We start from the raw sequence: 17,657 nt of genomic DNA on the forward strand, positions 1-17,657 counted from the left end.
TTGGGTGACAAACCTCGGCCTCCAGCACCCTCTGATTATACCCCAAGGACAAGAGGGGACAGCGTTAGATCACATGCCACACACTCTCCAAGTAAAACTGTCGCTTATCCAATCACAAATTAAAGAATTTTGCGTTAACACAAATTTAAAGTTGTGTTTCTGTGCTAAATATGAGGACAACTCCCCCATCCATCAGCATGTGGAGTTACTGAGCTCTCACCCTGTTTGGAGAACCTGGGAAACACTCTGCATATAAAGCTCAGTTACAAACCCTTGGGGGCACTTAATAATTTCAGGAAGACTGTCAGAAAATCCCTCTAAAGTTATGCCACCCGCCAGCCTTTTCAGGTGTGTCGCAAGCTGGGATTTCTTCAAGTCTGATCAACAACACTGACAGAGTCTACAACTTGTCTAGATTGGGTACAGAGGTTACCGAGAACTCTTCTTAACAGCTTTGTCTTTAAGGTCTTTGTATCTTATTCCCACATGTGACAAATAAGGTGGCTTCAGGTCTTCTCCAGAAGATCAGTACTACTTGAGAATACTTCATTTTCTTTCCCCCCTGCTGACTTCAGCTGAGCACAGGAGAACAAAACACACGCTGTCGAGGTGGTGAAATAAATGTCTACAACAACGTTTTCATGACAATAAATATTCATTTGACTATTAAATGATTTTGCCTTTATCTTTCAAAGTTACATGGAATTTTTCACCTCTATTAGAAAAGAAGAAGGTGGTTTTCAGAAGCAGATGAGCCAAACTATTAGCATGATAATCAGATCGCAGTAACAGGTAATTGTTTCGGGTAAGCTAAGATTGCAGCCTCTCCTACTTGTTTGGACAATATCAGAATGTTGCTGATCAACAAGCAGAAAACAGTGCGCATTGGCTGGCTTTCTAGATTAATTTGCAGACTCCATAGCTGCTTCTTTTAAATGTGGTCTGACTGACTCTCTTCTGAGATGACTGTACAGGCCATTTCCTTCTCCTGTATCAGAACAATATCCCAGCAGGCATTACTCATGTTTTCACATTTCAGTTTTATTGTGATAAAGTTCTATCCTTTTTAAAAAGAATTATAGAGTTGTTTTATATTCTCCCTTTTATACTTTTTCTCCTCCATTCTCCTCTCCTGTTCAGTGTTTTTTCCACAGCGCAGTTCCTTTCCTCGTCATTCTCCCACCTGTGAATTTAATCCCAGGAACCCTTTCTTCCCACACCTGCACATTCCCTAAGGCTCTACCCTCACCTGCAGCTCATGTTCAGCAGTGGACATCTTTCCCCAGTGATTCTTTTAATGATCATTTCATACTGGAATCTAGGAAGGTCCGACTTAATTTGTCATCGGCTTTTCGTAAGTCTCTGGGAATCTTTGACACTTAAGAGTTTAGATATACTTGCAACTATGGAAAAAACAGCAAGGCTTCATCATTTTTAAGATGACAAATGCAAACTAGACCAAGTTTGAAAAAGAGTGTACTGAACTTTTCAGGAAATGGACTAAGAAAGCTAATTTAACTTGAAGGTTTGGAAAATATCAAGTTATGAGAGTTGGAGAAAGCGTTTTGCACCACAATCCAGCATTTTGGTTCAATCCTTGCATAAAGCAAGGCACGTCCATAAAACAAATTATATTTTCTGCAGGAGTAATAAACCAAATGGATGCCCTAGGGTGTGTGAACATTTTTGAATGCAGCCTGCACTGAAACACACATTCCCAGGAACCAAAGCTAGCTCTAAATTTAGGTAAGGGAAAATCAGGCACCAACAATGAGCACAGCAGCCGAGTGCTCTGTGGAGCCTGGTTCACCTGACTTTGCTTCTGCTGCTGGACTGGTTCAGATATATCTGGTCATCTGCAGCGTAAGGCTGATGTGGGACGACGCCAGCCACAGTGCACGCAGGTTACATAAAAGAATTGACAGTACAGACAATAACTCTATCAGCTGTGAAATTTACACCCAAATTAGTATTTAAAATTGAATGAAATGACCTTGTGAACCAATTGTTATATACTAGATTCTTAATGTGGCTGGCAAGCCAAAACTCCTAGATTACTAAAGATTATTTTTTTTCTCCATGTTTTTTGTGTATTCTCACAGTACTACCAACCTGGCTACCTCCCATATAGACACCAACAAATCTTGTTGATGTATATTTTTTAAACCACATTTGTTTTTCCCCTCTGTCTATCTCTCAAAGGACCATCACTGTCCCATCTGGAACAGCAGCAAACTAATGGAACAGCCATCACACAAAAATCAAACGTGCTTTAGCATTGTGTATTATTTTGAATACAAACTTTAAGAAGTGAGCTAAGCTCACTAAAATGTTTTTGCTATCTAACCTAGCTGGAAAAAAACCTAATGTAGTCAGCTCTGTTGCACAGTTAGATTTTGTGCATGCCTTCATGAATGCCTTGTCGGAGCATGGGGTATACAGAAAAGACACGCTATGTTTAAAGGGACTCTTCAAAGGTCCCTTCCAACCCAAACCAGTTACCAGGGCTGGACAGAAGTGTCCCAGACTTGTGAACTGCTGGTGACGTCATCCCCAGTGTGAGGGACCGGGGAGAACCTCTGTGCCCTGCGCTGACGTGCTTCCCCAGGTCACCATCAGCAACAGGAGCCCCGACCCAGCGAGCCTCGAGTCTGACTCGGAGCAGTCACTCTTCTGTGGACTAAGGGAGCGGATACGTGTCTTCAACCCCTGATATCCATGAATCACATACAGATGCTGATGTAACAGCGAGAGGGTGTGCCTGGAATTATTAAAAGGGAACCAAATGACAAGAAGAACAAAGACAGGTGAAACTGCTACAAAACTCCATTTAGATAACTGCTAAGAAATACACAGCTCATGAGACTTCTTCCAGTAGACAAGACATAAAGAGACCAAGCACACAAAGTTGCTGCGCTACAAGCCTGCCATCAAGCAGAAAGGATAACCGAAAGGTTAAGACAGGAAAACCAAATCAATTTGTCCACCTTGAAGACAGGCAAACAGGTCACCCAAATCATCTGACTGGCAACAAATGGGCAGAGGAAAAAGACCAAAAAAAAAAGTCAAGATAAGATTTGAAAATCATAGAAGTCACACTGGCAGCCTCTCTCTTGCCCTCTTCTTTGATAACTGCTCCAGCTGAAACAGCTACTACATCTTAAAATCCCAAATTACTACTGCTCATTGCTGCAGAAGAACAGAGAAGGATCTTTGTACAGAAAAATAGATTTTAGAAGATGACTAAATAAACAATGTTTATGCATTTTTGACAGAAAAAAATATCTATGTGTGCTAGGATATTACACTGCACTAAAGTGACACAAGTAGTTTTTACTAAAGAATATAAGACAGCACGTGGATGAGCCAGCAACTCCCACACAAGACAAAAAGTTAACTGAACATCAAGTACAGAGATACTCCTTCCCTAGCAGCAAAAGAGACTAGATTTTCCCTGGATGTAGAGCAGACCTTTTAATAGGCTACTTTCAGAAGACATCTTTTTCATTACATGATTCCTGGTTAAAGTGGTTTTTGAATAAATGACTTTCAATATTATTAAACCAATAGAGATGTGCTTAAGCGTTGGCCTGTTCGCGCTCACAAGCTCTGACAAACATCGCTTTTCTAAAAAAACGTAGTCTTTCTACAAATCGAGATTGTAATCCAATAAGGAGCTGAACTGTCAAAATGTGTTGAAATATAAGAGTTTGGGAACAAATTTTATTGAATTTCATAAATATTTTGGTAGGTTTGTTTTCTTTCTTCATTAAGTAATGCTTAAAGACAGGTATGGACAAGCTAGAGTTTCTGTTACACAACAGCAAGCTCCCATGATAAACTTGATTACAATAACCCTTTCAGCAGTGAACTTCCTCCTCGGCTTTTTTTTTTCCCTTTCAAATAAAAGCCTCGCCCTTGATTCTTTTCATTCTGCACTGCTGTCTATCCTGAACAAGTACTGCATGCACCTGTTAGAATGCACAAAAAATACAGAGTTAGACAGAAAATAAATCCCACAGACAGAAAGACACCTACCTCTAACAAAACTATGATTACAAGGTATCTCACAACACCAACAGACCAACGCAGGAATCGCTGCTTGTTTTAGAAACTAAAAACAGCATAACTGATTAGCAGAATTTGTATGGCTAGAATTTTATACCTCTTAGAAGATTATTTTAAAATAAACAAGAATGACTGGCTTCGAGCTTAATTTGAATTCTTTAAATAGTTACCACCAAAAAAAAAAAAATCATATGGCAATTAAGCTCATTCAAATTTTAGTCAGGAAAAGAGGCTCTTGCACATCAGACCTTGAATGTTTTTATTAATAGAAAATGACCTCAGCAAACAGAGGAATTTGTCTACAAGCCAGTCTGGTGGATACACTTTCCAGGGAAGCAGAAAGCCATTGTCATTCCAGTCTGAACACTCTGGGAGAAAACAGAGCAAATATTTTGACCTACATTCAGGAGTTTATTAAGAGATTTAGTCAGAGTTACTCTGTTTGAATGAGACCCAAACTAAAATATAAACATGAAATACCCCAAAACCTGGAGCGGGAGGCAATCCAATGGCAGCAGCTTCCCGTGAGCTGCATGATGACCTGAAGACGTGGGTATTAGCCAGCAACAGATTATTAAGTGATATGAAATCCTTTTGAAAAGCCAGTGTGGAAAAAAAAAAAAGAGAAAATACAGGGATAACTTCACAGGACTCAGGAAATGTTCAGGTTTCCTCACGCTGGTGCCACAAACCCACCCCATTGCCTCGGGCAGGTCTCTTTGTCCCAGTTTTGCACCTTACGACGGAGCAGCACAATCGCCACCCCCAGAGCCCAGCGCCGGAGCTGCCGCCACCGTCCTGTGACTGGGGGGAACGACCAGCGACAAAAGAAGAGGGAGAACCAAATATGCTGCAACTGCGCTGGCTTCGCACGCTGTGCGCTAACGCAGCCTTTGACTCCCACGTTAAATGAAGAAAAGGAAAAGATATATGGAGCAGCTCATTACCCTCTGCATGTTAAACTGAGACGCTATCTTGATTTAGAAACAATACGAGATGAAATGATTAATGACTACGCCCTAGTGCGCTTAGGCATAAGTCTCGGCTAAAAGCAAATTCATTCCAGTAATTCCTAAATTCCATATGCTTAACTTTAAAACCTTAATCGCTATTCAAAGACATGAAAAGAGAAGTTAGTGTTAGCCTCACCTACTCACAAATCCAAGACCTGTGCTTACTTTTAGGGCCAAGAAAAATTGCACAGAAATGAAGGCTGTTCAGAAATATTAGAGGTGAAGTGCAAAAACCCTCAAGCTGCCATATCTCTGCCATTTCAGGACGGCTCCCCCATGACCTAGAATTTATTTACTCTTACATGGCTTTTCATGTTTCTCCTCTTGCCGCATTCCTAGGCCAGACTTCTCGCAAGTGCTCCTTCTTCCTCCTGATGTTGAGATCATCACTACTACTCAACAGTAAGAAATTTTACACTGTGAGTTTTTAAACAAGAGATTCCTTTAGTTCCTCCATCAAAACAAACCAAAGGATCACTAGAAAAATACAAGCATGCAAAATCTTTTATCAAAAAGCAAAGTTTTTGCTTAAGAAACCTGTAGCTTTCATTGCTTAGGATTTTTTGCCATAGGCTAGAGATAGCCCTTTCATGCAATGATTTTGCATACTTCTTCCATCCAATCATACTTCAACATTTCTGAAGTTGAATAAGAAACATCCCCAGATCTCTAAATCCGAAACTTTAAAGGATGGTATTTAGTTCACCTAATTTGGAGGCTTGAACTATGACTTAAAAAAAGAGAGTTGTTGTGAGATAACTAGTTAATGAAAAATGAAGTTTTACGATCTGAAAAAAAGTCTCCCTAGAACACAAAAGCCACAACCTGAAACTGGATCTGAAATCCCAAAACAAGCAAACAAGCAAAGTGTCTGTACCACACCAATCCAAGAAGATCTATTTAGCCTTGCATCCAGCAGCGAGCAAGAGAGATGCGTAGGGAGGAATTTCAGAGCCAAGGAAGCCACAACCACACGACCAAATGTCTGTCCAGCTTCACACCATTGGTGGCTGCGTCAACAATGAGATCCCCGCACTTTCTCATTCCAGATCCCTTTTCCTTCATTGCGTTTGGCCAGTCATCATCTGGCCCTCTTAACATCCAGGACATCCTAACATGAGGAGTTTTCACCAGTTACCCACAAAACGTAGGAAGCCACATTTCTTGGTGTTTGATTCTGAACCTGCAGACCAGCAACCTCTTCTGACACCTCCCAGTCCTCGTATTAGAAAAGACCTTCAACGCTTGCTTCCTAAACAATATATCACCCCAGCGTCCTCTTATGCACCTCATCTTTAGGCTGAATGATAAGTAGATAATATTGTCTCTTGCAGGAAAATTGTCCGTACATTTAATGATCTTTGTTGTGAGTTTCTGCACCTCTTAGTTCTTCTATAACTTTGAGAAGAGGGAGGGTAAAAAAAGCAAAAAAACCCAATCAGAATTCCATGGAGTATTTAAAAATATGGGTGCATGATAGATTTATACATTAACAAAAAGTTGATCTCCATTTTCTTACTGCAAGTCAGGAGTTATTTGAAAGTAATTCCAATGTAGCTGGGCTACAACAATGGCATGTTTGAGAACAGCATCGTGAAGGGATTACAGAAACAGGCATAATTAATATCACACAGATATTTAAATCAAGGCTGGTACATGAACATAATAGCATTGATAACACCAGCTTTCAAAGAATGCTACAGAGTTTATTCTTTAAAAAATAAAATTTCTTCCTATTTAACAAACATAATAGCATGGTCCAACCCACTTCATGGGTGTGCTTGGACACAGAACAGATATTGGTAGAAATAAATATGTCCTTAGACAGTGAGACAAAAAACATAAAGCCCTAGAACAGTGATTCACTTCATCTGCCCCTCCTAGAAGAGTACTATAATTAGGAGACTAAACCCACACCCAGAAGTAAAGAAACAGAGCACTTAAAAAATACTGTCAATTTTATAAACTTCTATTCACATACCCAAACTCTGCAATGAAGTAAATGCTAATCCTTCTGCTTTTAAGCTGATGAGCTACAGTACCATAAACAGCACGTTTGATATGAAACAATCACAAAGAATCACAGAACCACCTCGGGATCATCAAGTCCAACCACAACCTAGCCTAACTCTAGCACTAAACCATGTCCCTAAGAACCTCGTCTAAAGGCCTTTTAAACACCTTCAGGGATGGTGACTTCACCACTGCCCTGAGCAGCCTGTTCCAACACCTGACAACCCTTTCCATGAAGAATTTTTTTCCAATATCCAATCTGAACCTTCCCTGGTGCAACTTGAGGCCATTTCCCCTTGTCCTATCACTTGCTAAATATATATAAATTTCTAAAATAGCATTTGCTGTATGGAAGCACTCAGCCACATTGCATTCAATTTAGAATACAAACCGAGGAACAATACCAGCAAACCTGAAGAAGGCATTAGCCCAAAGACAGGACAAACGCCTGTATTTTTAGCAATGCTAAAAACAATCATCATGAGATTTCTAAGGATCTTCAGTGGCCAATATTACAACTTTATGTAACTTCATGCCTCTGCTAGAGCTTACCCTGGCTCTACGTAGGCAGAAGGGCAGATCTGAGCTGTCTGCTCTGCAGCCATCCCCAAGTGACAACATCCTCAGAGACAGTGTGCTCTCCCCCAATTGCCTCATGGCTTGAGCACGCAGTATAAAGCATAAAGATTGATGAAAAGCACTTAGGCTTTGTTGTTGGTGCGAGGTGGGAAGAACAACCACCGTGAGCGAACACCGCATGCAAACTCTATGAGCTAGCCCAGCCCTCCAGGAAAAGAGCCGAGCGTAGGCAAGCAGGGAGAAGCATCAATTCTCTAATATAAAACAGTCCCTCTGCTAATCTCTGTCTATCCTTCCTCAGTATCTACATGAAGTTATCTAATGAAAACGCTCTCAGTAAGCGAGAGAGGTAACTACTTTTCAAAGCCTCCCAAGGAAGATCCTATCTGTCTAAGTTTAGGCACTTCAAACACAGGAAAATATTTTATGAATTTGTGATACGCTCCTGACTGTGGGAGACAAAACAAAACAGAAGCAGTTCAAAGTATCTAACAAGAAAATGTGAACAGGTGTCTCCAATGTGAATAAGCCAAACAATTCACTTAGATATAGTAGTGTTAGACAGTTTTCATGTGTTATTCAGTACCGTGTATTCAAAGAACTAGTTTTCAAGAAACCTGTCATACTGATGCTACTTCTGGTCAGAACAAGGCCAAATCATCCAACCAATACTAGCAGCATAAATTGCATGCACCCCATCCTCAATTAAAGAGGACTGAATGCCAAATTACTTCTAAAATTGAGCCATTAGCCTCAAAACCTCAAGACTGCAACCAAGTCTTAATTTTGGTTGTATAAAGTCGGTAATCGTCAAAATATCACTCAATCTTTCCTTAATCCATGAGAAACTCTCCAATTTTATGTCTTCCTCCAGGCTACCTGACAGTTCTTCTGCCCCCAACATTCACAGGGAAATCAGAATCAGGAGGCGTCTTGAACTACTTAAACTTGTCCGCTAAATTTACAAAACAAAATGGCTTTTACTATGCTTGAACAATGCCGAATTCATTCAAATACATTTTTGTGGCACATCCCCGTTTAATTCAAACCAGTTTTTACTGAGCAACTGAGTTGTTAGATGGTCACAAGGCAAAAAATGTCTATACAGCGCAAGTATTAATAACTGTATTCCAATTATAATGTTGCCTGTAACTAAGAGAATCAGAAAGAAGGTTGAAATCTGAGCTTTGGTATCTTCAACCTTCTTGCCATAGTAAAACTCCACAATATTTAACCATATTGTAACACAAACGATTAACGTTACACATTCCTGTGTAGCCTCATCTAGGTGTTCCTGCTCCGGCAGGGGATTGGACTGGATCATCTTTTGAGGTCCCTTCCAATCCTTATTATTCTGTGATTCTGTGATCATTCTGAACCTGGAAGACAAGTCCCGCACTGGGCAGCACTGCACAAGGATACAAGTCCCGAGTTTAAACCTTGTTCTCAAGTAGGACAGTAAACACTACAAAAATGTGCAGCTCCTAGATATGAAAGCACACGCTTCAGTCCTCTCCTAATACAGTCCTGGCAGGTCACTACACTCCTAGACAGGTCTGTCACATCCCTCTTTTTATCGTGGGATACAGGGAATACCACAAATACAAGATCCCCTTTTGAAAGCAGAGGGTGAATTTGACTGCATAGTGCTGAGGGACAACCTCCTGGATAAAAAAAGGCAAGAAACAGCACTATAGATATTCTGCAACGAAACAAGAGGTAGAGGCGACTAAGCTGTAAGCAGCAGGGAAAGTAAAACAAGAAAAAAACCCCAAACCTTGAATTTCAATGCCACAGGTAAATGGGTAAGTCATGAAACAAATATGAAGAAAAAGAAAGATTGTCCTGTAACTGGAAAAAGAATACAATTCCATCTCCTTAAAATCACATGTAAGGAAGAGAAAAATTATGTTTGCAAAAAAACAAACCAGTATCTGATAAAACTGAGTATTTTACAAAGTAGAGGCGCAGATAATTTACACACAAGAAGCTTCAAGGAAACAACTGAGGAGCTCTCTGAAACACAAATGTTGTTTTTAAATAATCTTAAGAAACTCTAAACATCAAAGGAGTCTCCACATTAATATGCAGTATTTAAAAAAAAAAATGTAAAAGGGGAGATTCAGGAACTCTAAAATGATTCGCTTGGCATGAATCCTGAACAAAATAATACAATGGCAATGGGAAAAATGGAAGCTAAAAATATCCTGTCAATCAAGCAGCCTTCATAAGGTCAGGAGAGGAGAGAGACTGAAGCTCCAGCTCCCACAAGGAAAACAGCACAATCTACTGGCGTTGCTGCTCTGAAAAACATTTCTCCTTCTTTATGGGATAGCTAAGGGGGACCCAAAGGAAAAAATCACCACAAAGTCTCAGTGGAAGACCGTAACCCATAATTGTACTCAAAACCCAAGAGCTGTTCTGCTGGAAAGCAGAGTGTGCAGGTCAAAAAAAAATCCGGGCAAATTCATCTCAGAAACTGGATCTCTCAAATCCTCAGCAAAAGTGAGATTTGATTGAAGCTGACATACAAAGATGGGTGGCAGAAGGATTACTGGCAGAGCAATAGGGTTACAGAAGTGCTGCCAATAATAAAATCAGGCAAAATTTGAAAAAAAAAGAAGACAGAACAAAAAGCCATACAAGCCATAGGATACGGCAGAGAAGAAACCACAGAACTGGAATGTTTCCAGATAGCGTAGAGAAGAATGATCACTTCTCAATGTTTAAAGCAAGCCTTTCATTCCCAAATAAAAGAGGAAAGAAATTTAATAACCCGAGCTGGGGAGCGGGAGGGCTGTGTGTGCACGCATGCGTGCAAGGTATATACTCCTCCAACTCAAATACAATAAATCCAAAGCGTCGTACAGAATGAAACACTCTGCACTGAAGTGGCACATTCTCAAAAGAGCTAAAGTTCTCCAGTCTACTTTATAAATACATTACGGTATCTACTTTAACACCTATCGCAGGGTAATTTAAGGAAAAAGACAACCCTGGATGAATTGGACCTTTTCGTAGGGCAGCAAATATTTCTTTTCAAACTCTTCCCGTCAAAGCCAACATCAGTTCATGATGGAACATGAATTGAAATTCTTGTTAAACTGAACACAATGGAGAACTACCCAGAACTACTGGCCTATTTTTATGCAGAAAGATAAACCTGGAAAAAATTATATATATCAGGGAAAAGAGAGAAACAAGAAGCCTTTCAGTTAGGTGGGAAAAAGGGGAGAAAATCCTGACCCGTGCTTTTGAGTTGCATGATCCTCCTCCTCTTGTCCACAACACTAATTTCTGACAAGCCAAATACATTGCTGCCACTTTACCAGGGTGCATTCAAGAGTTTTCCACAGACAAAGGGAAAGGAGGAGGCTAACATCCCTCTCAGCTGGAAGTTTAGAAAGAGCTTCTTTATCATGGAAAAAGCCAGAGAGTAATGCTAGGAGTTACTGAAGAATCAAGACATCCACGGATGGAAATAGATTAATTATATAGAGTAGATTTCAAATAAAACAGTGCTTTTGTTAATATGGGTAAGTTGGAGGTAAGATGTGTAGAAGAAAACAAAATAATAATGTACACTAAGACAACTGAAAAGTAACCTGGGTATTAATTTTCTCACATTGCAGGGTCAAAGCTCCCTAAACAGTACATTTCTTGTTATAGGGAGCAATACTCAGTGGATTATTAAAAACAAACAAACAAACAAAAACAACACACAGAGGAAGACAGAGAGGAATGGAATTAAATCATAAAACAAAAAATGAAGCGTTTTTAAGATACGGCTTCCTAAACAGCAATGTATACCAACAACACTGTCAACACTGAAGCATTCAGTGGCCCTCTCAGAAGACAGAAGGTTTCAGACTTAGAATTGTGCAGCTACTTCAATCTATGATTAAGAAAGAAAAATAAAAAGAGAGAAAAAAAAAAGAAAGGCTTATACAGAGAAGCCATTCCATGACCCCACTCCAGGGCAGAAGTAGCAGCAAGGCTAACCAGGTAAACACCCAGTCCTTTTGTCTTCGAGGGCCGGTTGGTGGACAATTTCTAAACAGAATTCATCTAACACTCACCAAGCTCAACTTTCTCCTAGCCCCTCCATCCTTTAGGGGCAAAAAAGCAAACCAAACCAAACCAACCTCACACCAGATTCTTTGTACGTTTAGGGAAAAAAAATAGTTATTTTAAAGTTGGAGGAGAAATTGAAAGAAGGGAACTTGATTGAGTCACACATTGGGCTCCTTGCCAAGTCCAGATACTTCTGCACCTAAAATATGAGCATTCCCCAAGCTCTTCAGAACAACAGGATCTGAAGGGTATTTATGAGGTTACACCTGTCCTGTTCCACACAGCACACGCTCCAAAATGACGTGTTTGTTATCTTCAATACTTCAGTAAATCGCGTTGCCCAACGGCCACGGGAGTGACTGGCTCACCTATATATATACACACATAGATTTAAGTTTGCACGTGTGTGTGTTAAGAACATGAGAATCAAAAACAAAACTTATTTTTGGACATTGATTTTTTTTTTTTAATCTACAATGCACTAATGGTAAAATTCACCAAAAACCAATGAGTTTTATAAAAAGTAACGAAAACTAAAGGTAAACTTGAGACAGCAAAGCAGAACCAGCTTTAAAGCACAAACAAAATAATTGCACAGAAGATGATCAGGTCTTGAGTCAAACACAATCCTGAGTCAAGAATAGAAGGAAACACAGACCTGTGGCAAGGACAATTGTTGCTAGCTCAAGAGAAAAGGGATGCTTTAATCAATTTTGTATGAGAATAAAGATAAATCCCTAAAAACAAAATAGAGCATTTGTATCTTAAGGTTATATCCCTACTTCAAGCAGAAATGGAAGAAGGAATCTGTGTGGCGCTCCACTGGAGGACAGATACTATCAATAAAAATAAAGCAAGCTGAAAGGAAATTACCCACAGAACTTTCTACATACTAGTAATTTACAAAGTCGTTTTAACTCCTACACTAGCATGCTTGTAAAGAAATGGATATCCTCTGCATTAGAAAGGAAACATTATATACTGCATAGAACAAAAATCCAAACTTAAGTATCTTATTCTCTCGTGATGCATAAAAAAAGGTTTTAATCAAATGGGATAAGAATACTTGGTTTAGAAAAATGAAATTTTTGCAGAGTAAGATGAAAACTTGCTTTTCCTCTCTTGTACCAGGAACTTAGAACTTGTGAACTAAGAATTAAGCAGGAGCGCCCTGTTACTGCTGCCGTTTGCCCTGTGAGCCCTCTGATCGTGCATTTCAGTAAAACCCATTTACCAAAGGCTAACTTCTAATATGCACATGATTTTAATAGATGAAGGGATAAGTAGGATGACTAATCAAGTGAAGGCTTAGGAAAGAGACTTAGAGCAATGGAAAAATAAACACATATGGAAGATAAAGAACTCATTTTACACAAAAATCTTTTATAAAATACTTTTATCCTTCACAAAATACTTGCTAGGTATTACTTATCTTGAGCTGGAACCTGATGCGTGTCTAATATGACATCATGACAAAGAAAATCTGAAGATGTGGAAGCTCCTTTTCTCTTTATTGATGAGGCAGTTATGCCCAGAGCTCTGAGACTTCCAGACGGAGATGTCCCAATACGATAACCTTTTTGGTACGTATTTTAAAGTTCAGCTTGGGTAGAATGAAAAATCATCCCCTTCCTATTAGTTCTTCCATTACTAAAAACATGAAGGGCTTATTTTCCCCCTACATTGAAAATGTGAAGCAGAATACAAGGCATATTACACAGTTGGAATCACAGCATACTTGAGGTTGGAAGGGACCTCTGGAGATCGCCAAGCCCAACGCCTCTGCCCAAAGCAGGGGGAACTACAGCACGTTGTTCAGGATTGTGTCCGGTCAGGTTTTGTGCATGTCCAAAGATGAGGCAGCCTGCTCCAGCGTTCCCTCACGCTCACAGTAGAAGAGTTCTATGTTTAAACGGAATTTCCTGTATTTCAGTTTGTGCCGTTGACTCCTGCCCTTCCACTGCGCACCACCAGGCAGAGTCTGACCCCATCCCGCTCCTTCCCGTCGGGGGTTTACACACATCACTGAAATCCTCCCCAGCCTTCTCACAGATAAAAATCTCAGCGCGCTCAGCCTCTCCTTGTACGACAGATGCTGCAATCTCCTCTAATTGCAAAACTGTACGCAGGACAGGGAAAAACTGTCAGTGATATGGACTCCATTCCTGTATTACACAGCACAGAGGTTCATCAGCTGGGAAGCCTGAGACGAGTCACATTCCTTGTGTATGAAATACTACTACTAAATTACAAGGCATAAAAAAAAAAAGCCCTTGTGCGTGTACACATACACACATCACTACACAGAAAGATAGAAAGTAGATGTGACTCACCTAGTAATAATTGTTGCATTTAATTTTTTAAAGCCATAACATCTTCAAACTCATACAAATTCAGTATATTTTGAGTATTTCGGAAATTGTTACTGAAAAACACACTTTAAGCCACTGAAAATGTTTTTATATGATGAGCCTTATCAAGTTAGGTTTTATCTGTACCACACTGATAAAATTATACTTAGTATGACTTCAAATCCTTCAAGCCACTAAGACATAACTATTTCTTGATTCAAATTCAGTCTGCAGGGAATTAGCACAGGACACAATTAAATGCACTAAAAACCTTCTCAAAATAAAAAGGAGACAATATTGAGTAGTCCTGTCAGTTATCAAGATTTTAGAACATTCAGCTTACATTCACCAGACCTGAAGTACAACAAATAATGGCATTAGAGCATCTTACCTGCCTGGTTATTAACAGTCATAAGCCCGTAAAGGTTTTGAAGATAATTGTCTATAAAATATTAAATACAGAACACCAAGGAGAAAAGAATGCATCCTGTATTTTCTGGATGAAGTATTACACAATCTGCCTTCCTGCTCCAGGACAGTAACCTCATCTCTTGAATTTCTCAAAACTCAGATGTCAAAACTAGATACAGTAAACTATTGGTTATCTCAGTGCTGCAATGATCAGCAAGATCAGTTCTGAAACACTCAGCTACTGAAGTTTTTGTAATTACCAGCCCAATGATGTAGTCAAAAATGTTAAAACTAAATAAACCTAAGGATGTGTTACTACAGGAACACTGAAGGTAAAAAAGAGAGCAGATATTCCTAGAAAGTGAAAGCCACAATAATACTGGAGTGGTTGAAAAATAAATTGTAGAATAAGCTTGCAGAACTTCATCTATGTACCTCAATGAAAACAAGCTTAAGAGATTACTTGATTAGTGTGTGTATATCCACTTATACTTTGGAAGTGAGGGGTGCGGGTGTCGGTATCACAGACAATAAGATGTAAGTTACAAAAATTCAGCTTGTAGATCAGCAATTTCCTGCAAGCTAAACAGACCACACTAGATACAGACTCATCATAAGCAATGACAAGAGAAGTCAGATTTGTTTGGGTTATTTTTGCCCAGTTTGTGAAAAAAAGGAAAGTGACAGAGGGTGAAGTGACTAGACTTTCTCTTCTCTATAAAAAGTGCAACAAGATTAAATTGACCAGCTTGTGGCTTTCAAGTTGTAAAGTCCCACTGCCACATCAGGACACGCTACAGTCCATAGTGGAAACAGCAGAATAATCCGAACCGTCAGCTCTGGGAGAGCTGGGGCAGTGGGGTGGGGTGTGTGTTTTATTTAGTCAGGCCAGAAAACAGTTCTAGGTAACAATTTTTAAGTGACGAAGACACCTCCAAAGGATGGAGGCAAAGGAGGACAGAGAGACTCAAAATTAAAAGAGTTTAAAAAGAAAAGAAGTTTATACCCACGTTTCAACCTGATGTATCTTTTCTATTAAGGAAATATCTAAGACAAAAAAAAAAGAAATCAAGAGGTTTCATATTAAATTGATCTCCTGAATTTTTAAATTTGAGGTCATAATTCTTATTTATCCAGACAGGATAACAGTCATATAATAAACAAACGCTATCGATTAGCTTCTGAACAACTCATGACCTGCTGAATATAAGCTACTGGAGAACAGTAACATTACTCACAACATCATTACTGAGGTCTTGGGCCACAAAGAGCTTACAGCAGACCAAACCCCAGCTTTTCCTGTTAGCAGAATTGCTGCCTTCTGCTTGTAAACGCTAAGTTCTGCACACTTCAAATACCCACGATAAACTTCTTTCTGCAACATGCCATCAGCTGGCAATTGTTACCACAGTACCTTAAGTAAGAGAAATTCACATTTTACTCAAGACTGTCCATCCCTATTCAGCTTCCAAAAGGGCTGTAACCCCTTGTACAGATTTTAGGTTTGATATATTTCCACCAATACAGCAAGAAACAGACCAAGAGACAGCATGCAACCCATATTTTATGAAAAGAATGTGGAGTTAGAAACAAATTCAAGATGTATTTCAAGATTTGTATTTCAAAATATTGCCCTTAGACACGAATCCTATTTCTGAGTGTTCCCAAAGCAGTTCTGAATACCTTTTGCTCCACAAGTTCTTAGTGATTTTGTTTCAACTTAGGTAATCGGTTTAGTAAGACTCGTTAAAGCACTCTGAGTTACAGAGTGCAATGGTTTCTGCACAGGCTCCAAAAATGCAAAACAGGAACTCTACAACATAAGAATATATTTAATCGATTTATTAGTACAGTGACTAAAAAACTGGAAATATCACAAGATTACTAGGTTTTGGTCATTTTTAAAAATCTTTCCCTTGCCAGAAAAAAATTACCTCTACACAAAAGATCTTAAGATCAACTCCATATAATTTCATCTTCTCCGGAAAATGCTGAAAAACATTCAAATACGGAATATGACCTTCAACAACAAACCTGCATTAAAAACAAAAACACAACCAAATCAAAATACTTTTACTAAGACAAACGCATGCATTTATTCTAAAATTAATACACAAATCAACTTCTGATTTGAAATAACATCACTATTATACTGCCTGAGCAATTCTGTCTGAAGTTACACACCCGTAAATGCTCCACAGGACAAAAAACAGTTCAATCATTTAACAGACCTGTAAGTTCTAGCTCAGATATGATTGACAAACAATAATGTTACGGCAGTAAGCTCACAATCAACACGCTTATATGGAGTTTGTTCTGCGCATTCTTCAGCTACTGCATTTCTGAAACTGCTTTAAGCCTCCTTTGAATGGTATGGCATTTCTTTTTTTTTTCAAACTCTTAAAAGTAAAATTTACTTAAAGCTTTAAACACAATTTCTGCTGGAGGAGTTTGAGTCAGGTAATGTAGTCGGGAGGAAAGTCACAGAATGACGAGCAGATACACAGAGCTGAAACCCCATCAATGACATCTGTATTCTGATTTTTTTTACGTATTATTCAGATATGAATAGAAATTATTTTGTATAGTAATAAATACACTTTTTTTTAATTTGCACCCAAATAATGCATTTTTGGTTAAAAACTGGCTCAACAGTATTATTCAGGATTTTTCTTGACTTTTTCATGTGTATACGTAAGACGGGACTTAACAGGTACCAATAAAAAGCCACCACCACACCAAACCCCTGCTCTTATCTAACATCTCAGCTGACATTCACAGCAGGCAACACCAGTGCTGAACAAGCACAGATGCTATTCTCATTCCAGATTAAAGCATAGTAGCGGTCTCCCATAGCACTGAGCTGGAACTACCTTCCTGTCTCCCATTCTCCAAAGAGTTTTGCTAAAAGAGTACATTAAATTGGAACAAGCTAACATTTCTAGCAGAAATACACTGTTCTTTAAGTAATATTGGAGACTGGAAAACAATTTTCTCTCCTGCCAGCTGGGTTATCTGCGCAGTCTCTGTCTGATCTTGCTACGTAGATGAGTAACTTCTTGGTCTACGATCTCAAGTCCCTCCTGGCTTACTAGTGGTTGTAAGAGTGGGCTCTGCATCTCCACCCCGTGTGGGGCAGCACCTGCAC

The 17,657-nt window shown here is 39.3% G+C and overlaps 1 protein-coding gene across 5 annotated transcripts in view; it reads right to left on the bottom strand.

Annotated features, from left to right (window-relative positions):
* Positions 1 to 17,657, bottom strand: part of TAF1B (TATA-box binding protein associated factor, RNA polymerase I subunit B) — a 49,512-nt gene that overhangs the window by 17,450 nt on the left and 14,405 nt on the right. For 4 of the 5 annotated variants that reach the window (XM_065055945.1, XM_065055948.1, XM_065055947.1 and 1 more), the window contains exon 8: positions 16,444 to 16,543. In XM_065055945.1, coding sequence (XP_064912017.1) covers positions 16,444 to 16,543 — 100 coding nt within the window. Of the gene's footprint in view, positions 1 to 2,477; positions 2,762 to 16,443; positions 16,544 to 17,657 lie in introns of those variants that run through there. The other variant, XM_065055949.1, reaches the window with a different exon arrangement.

Source organism: Columba livia, chromosome 3, assembly GCF_036013475.1.
Source record: "Columba livia isolate bColLiv1 breed racing homer chromosome 3, bColLiv1.pat.W.v2, whole genome shotgun sequence".
In the NCBI taxonomy this organism is placed as follows: Eukaryota; Metazoa; Chordata; class Aves; order Columbiformes; family Columbidae; genus Columba; species Columba livia.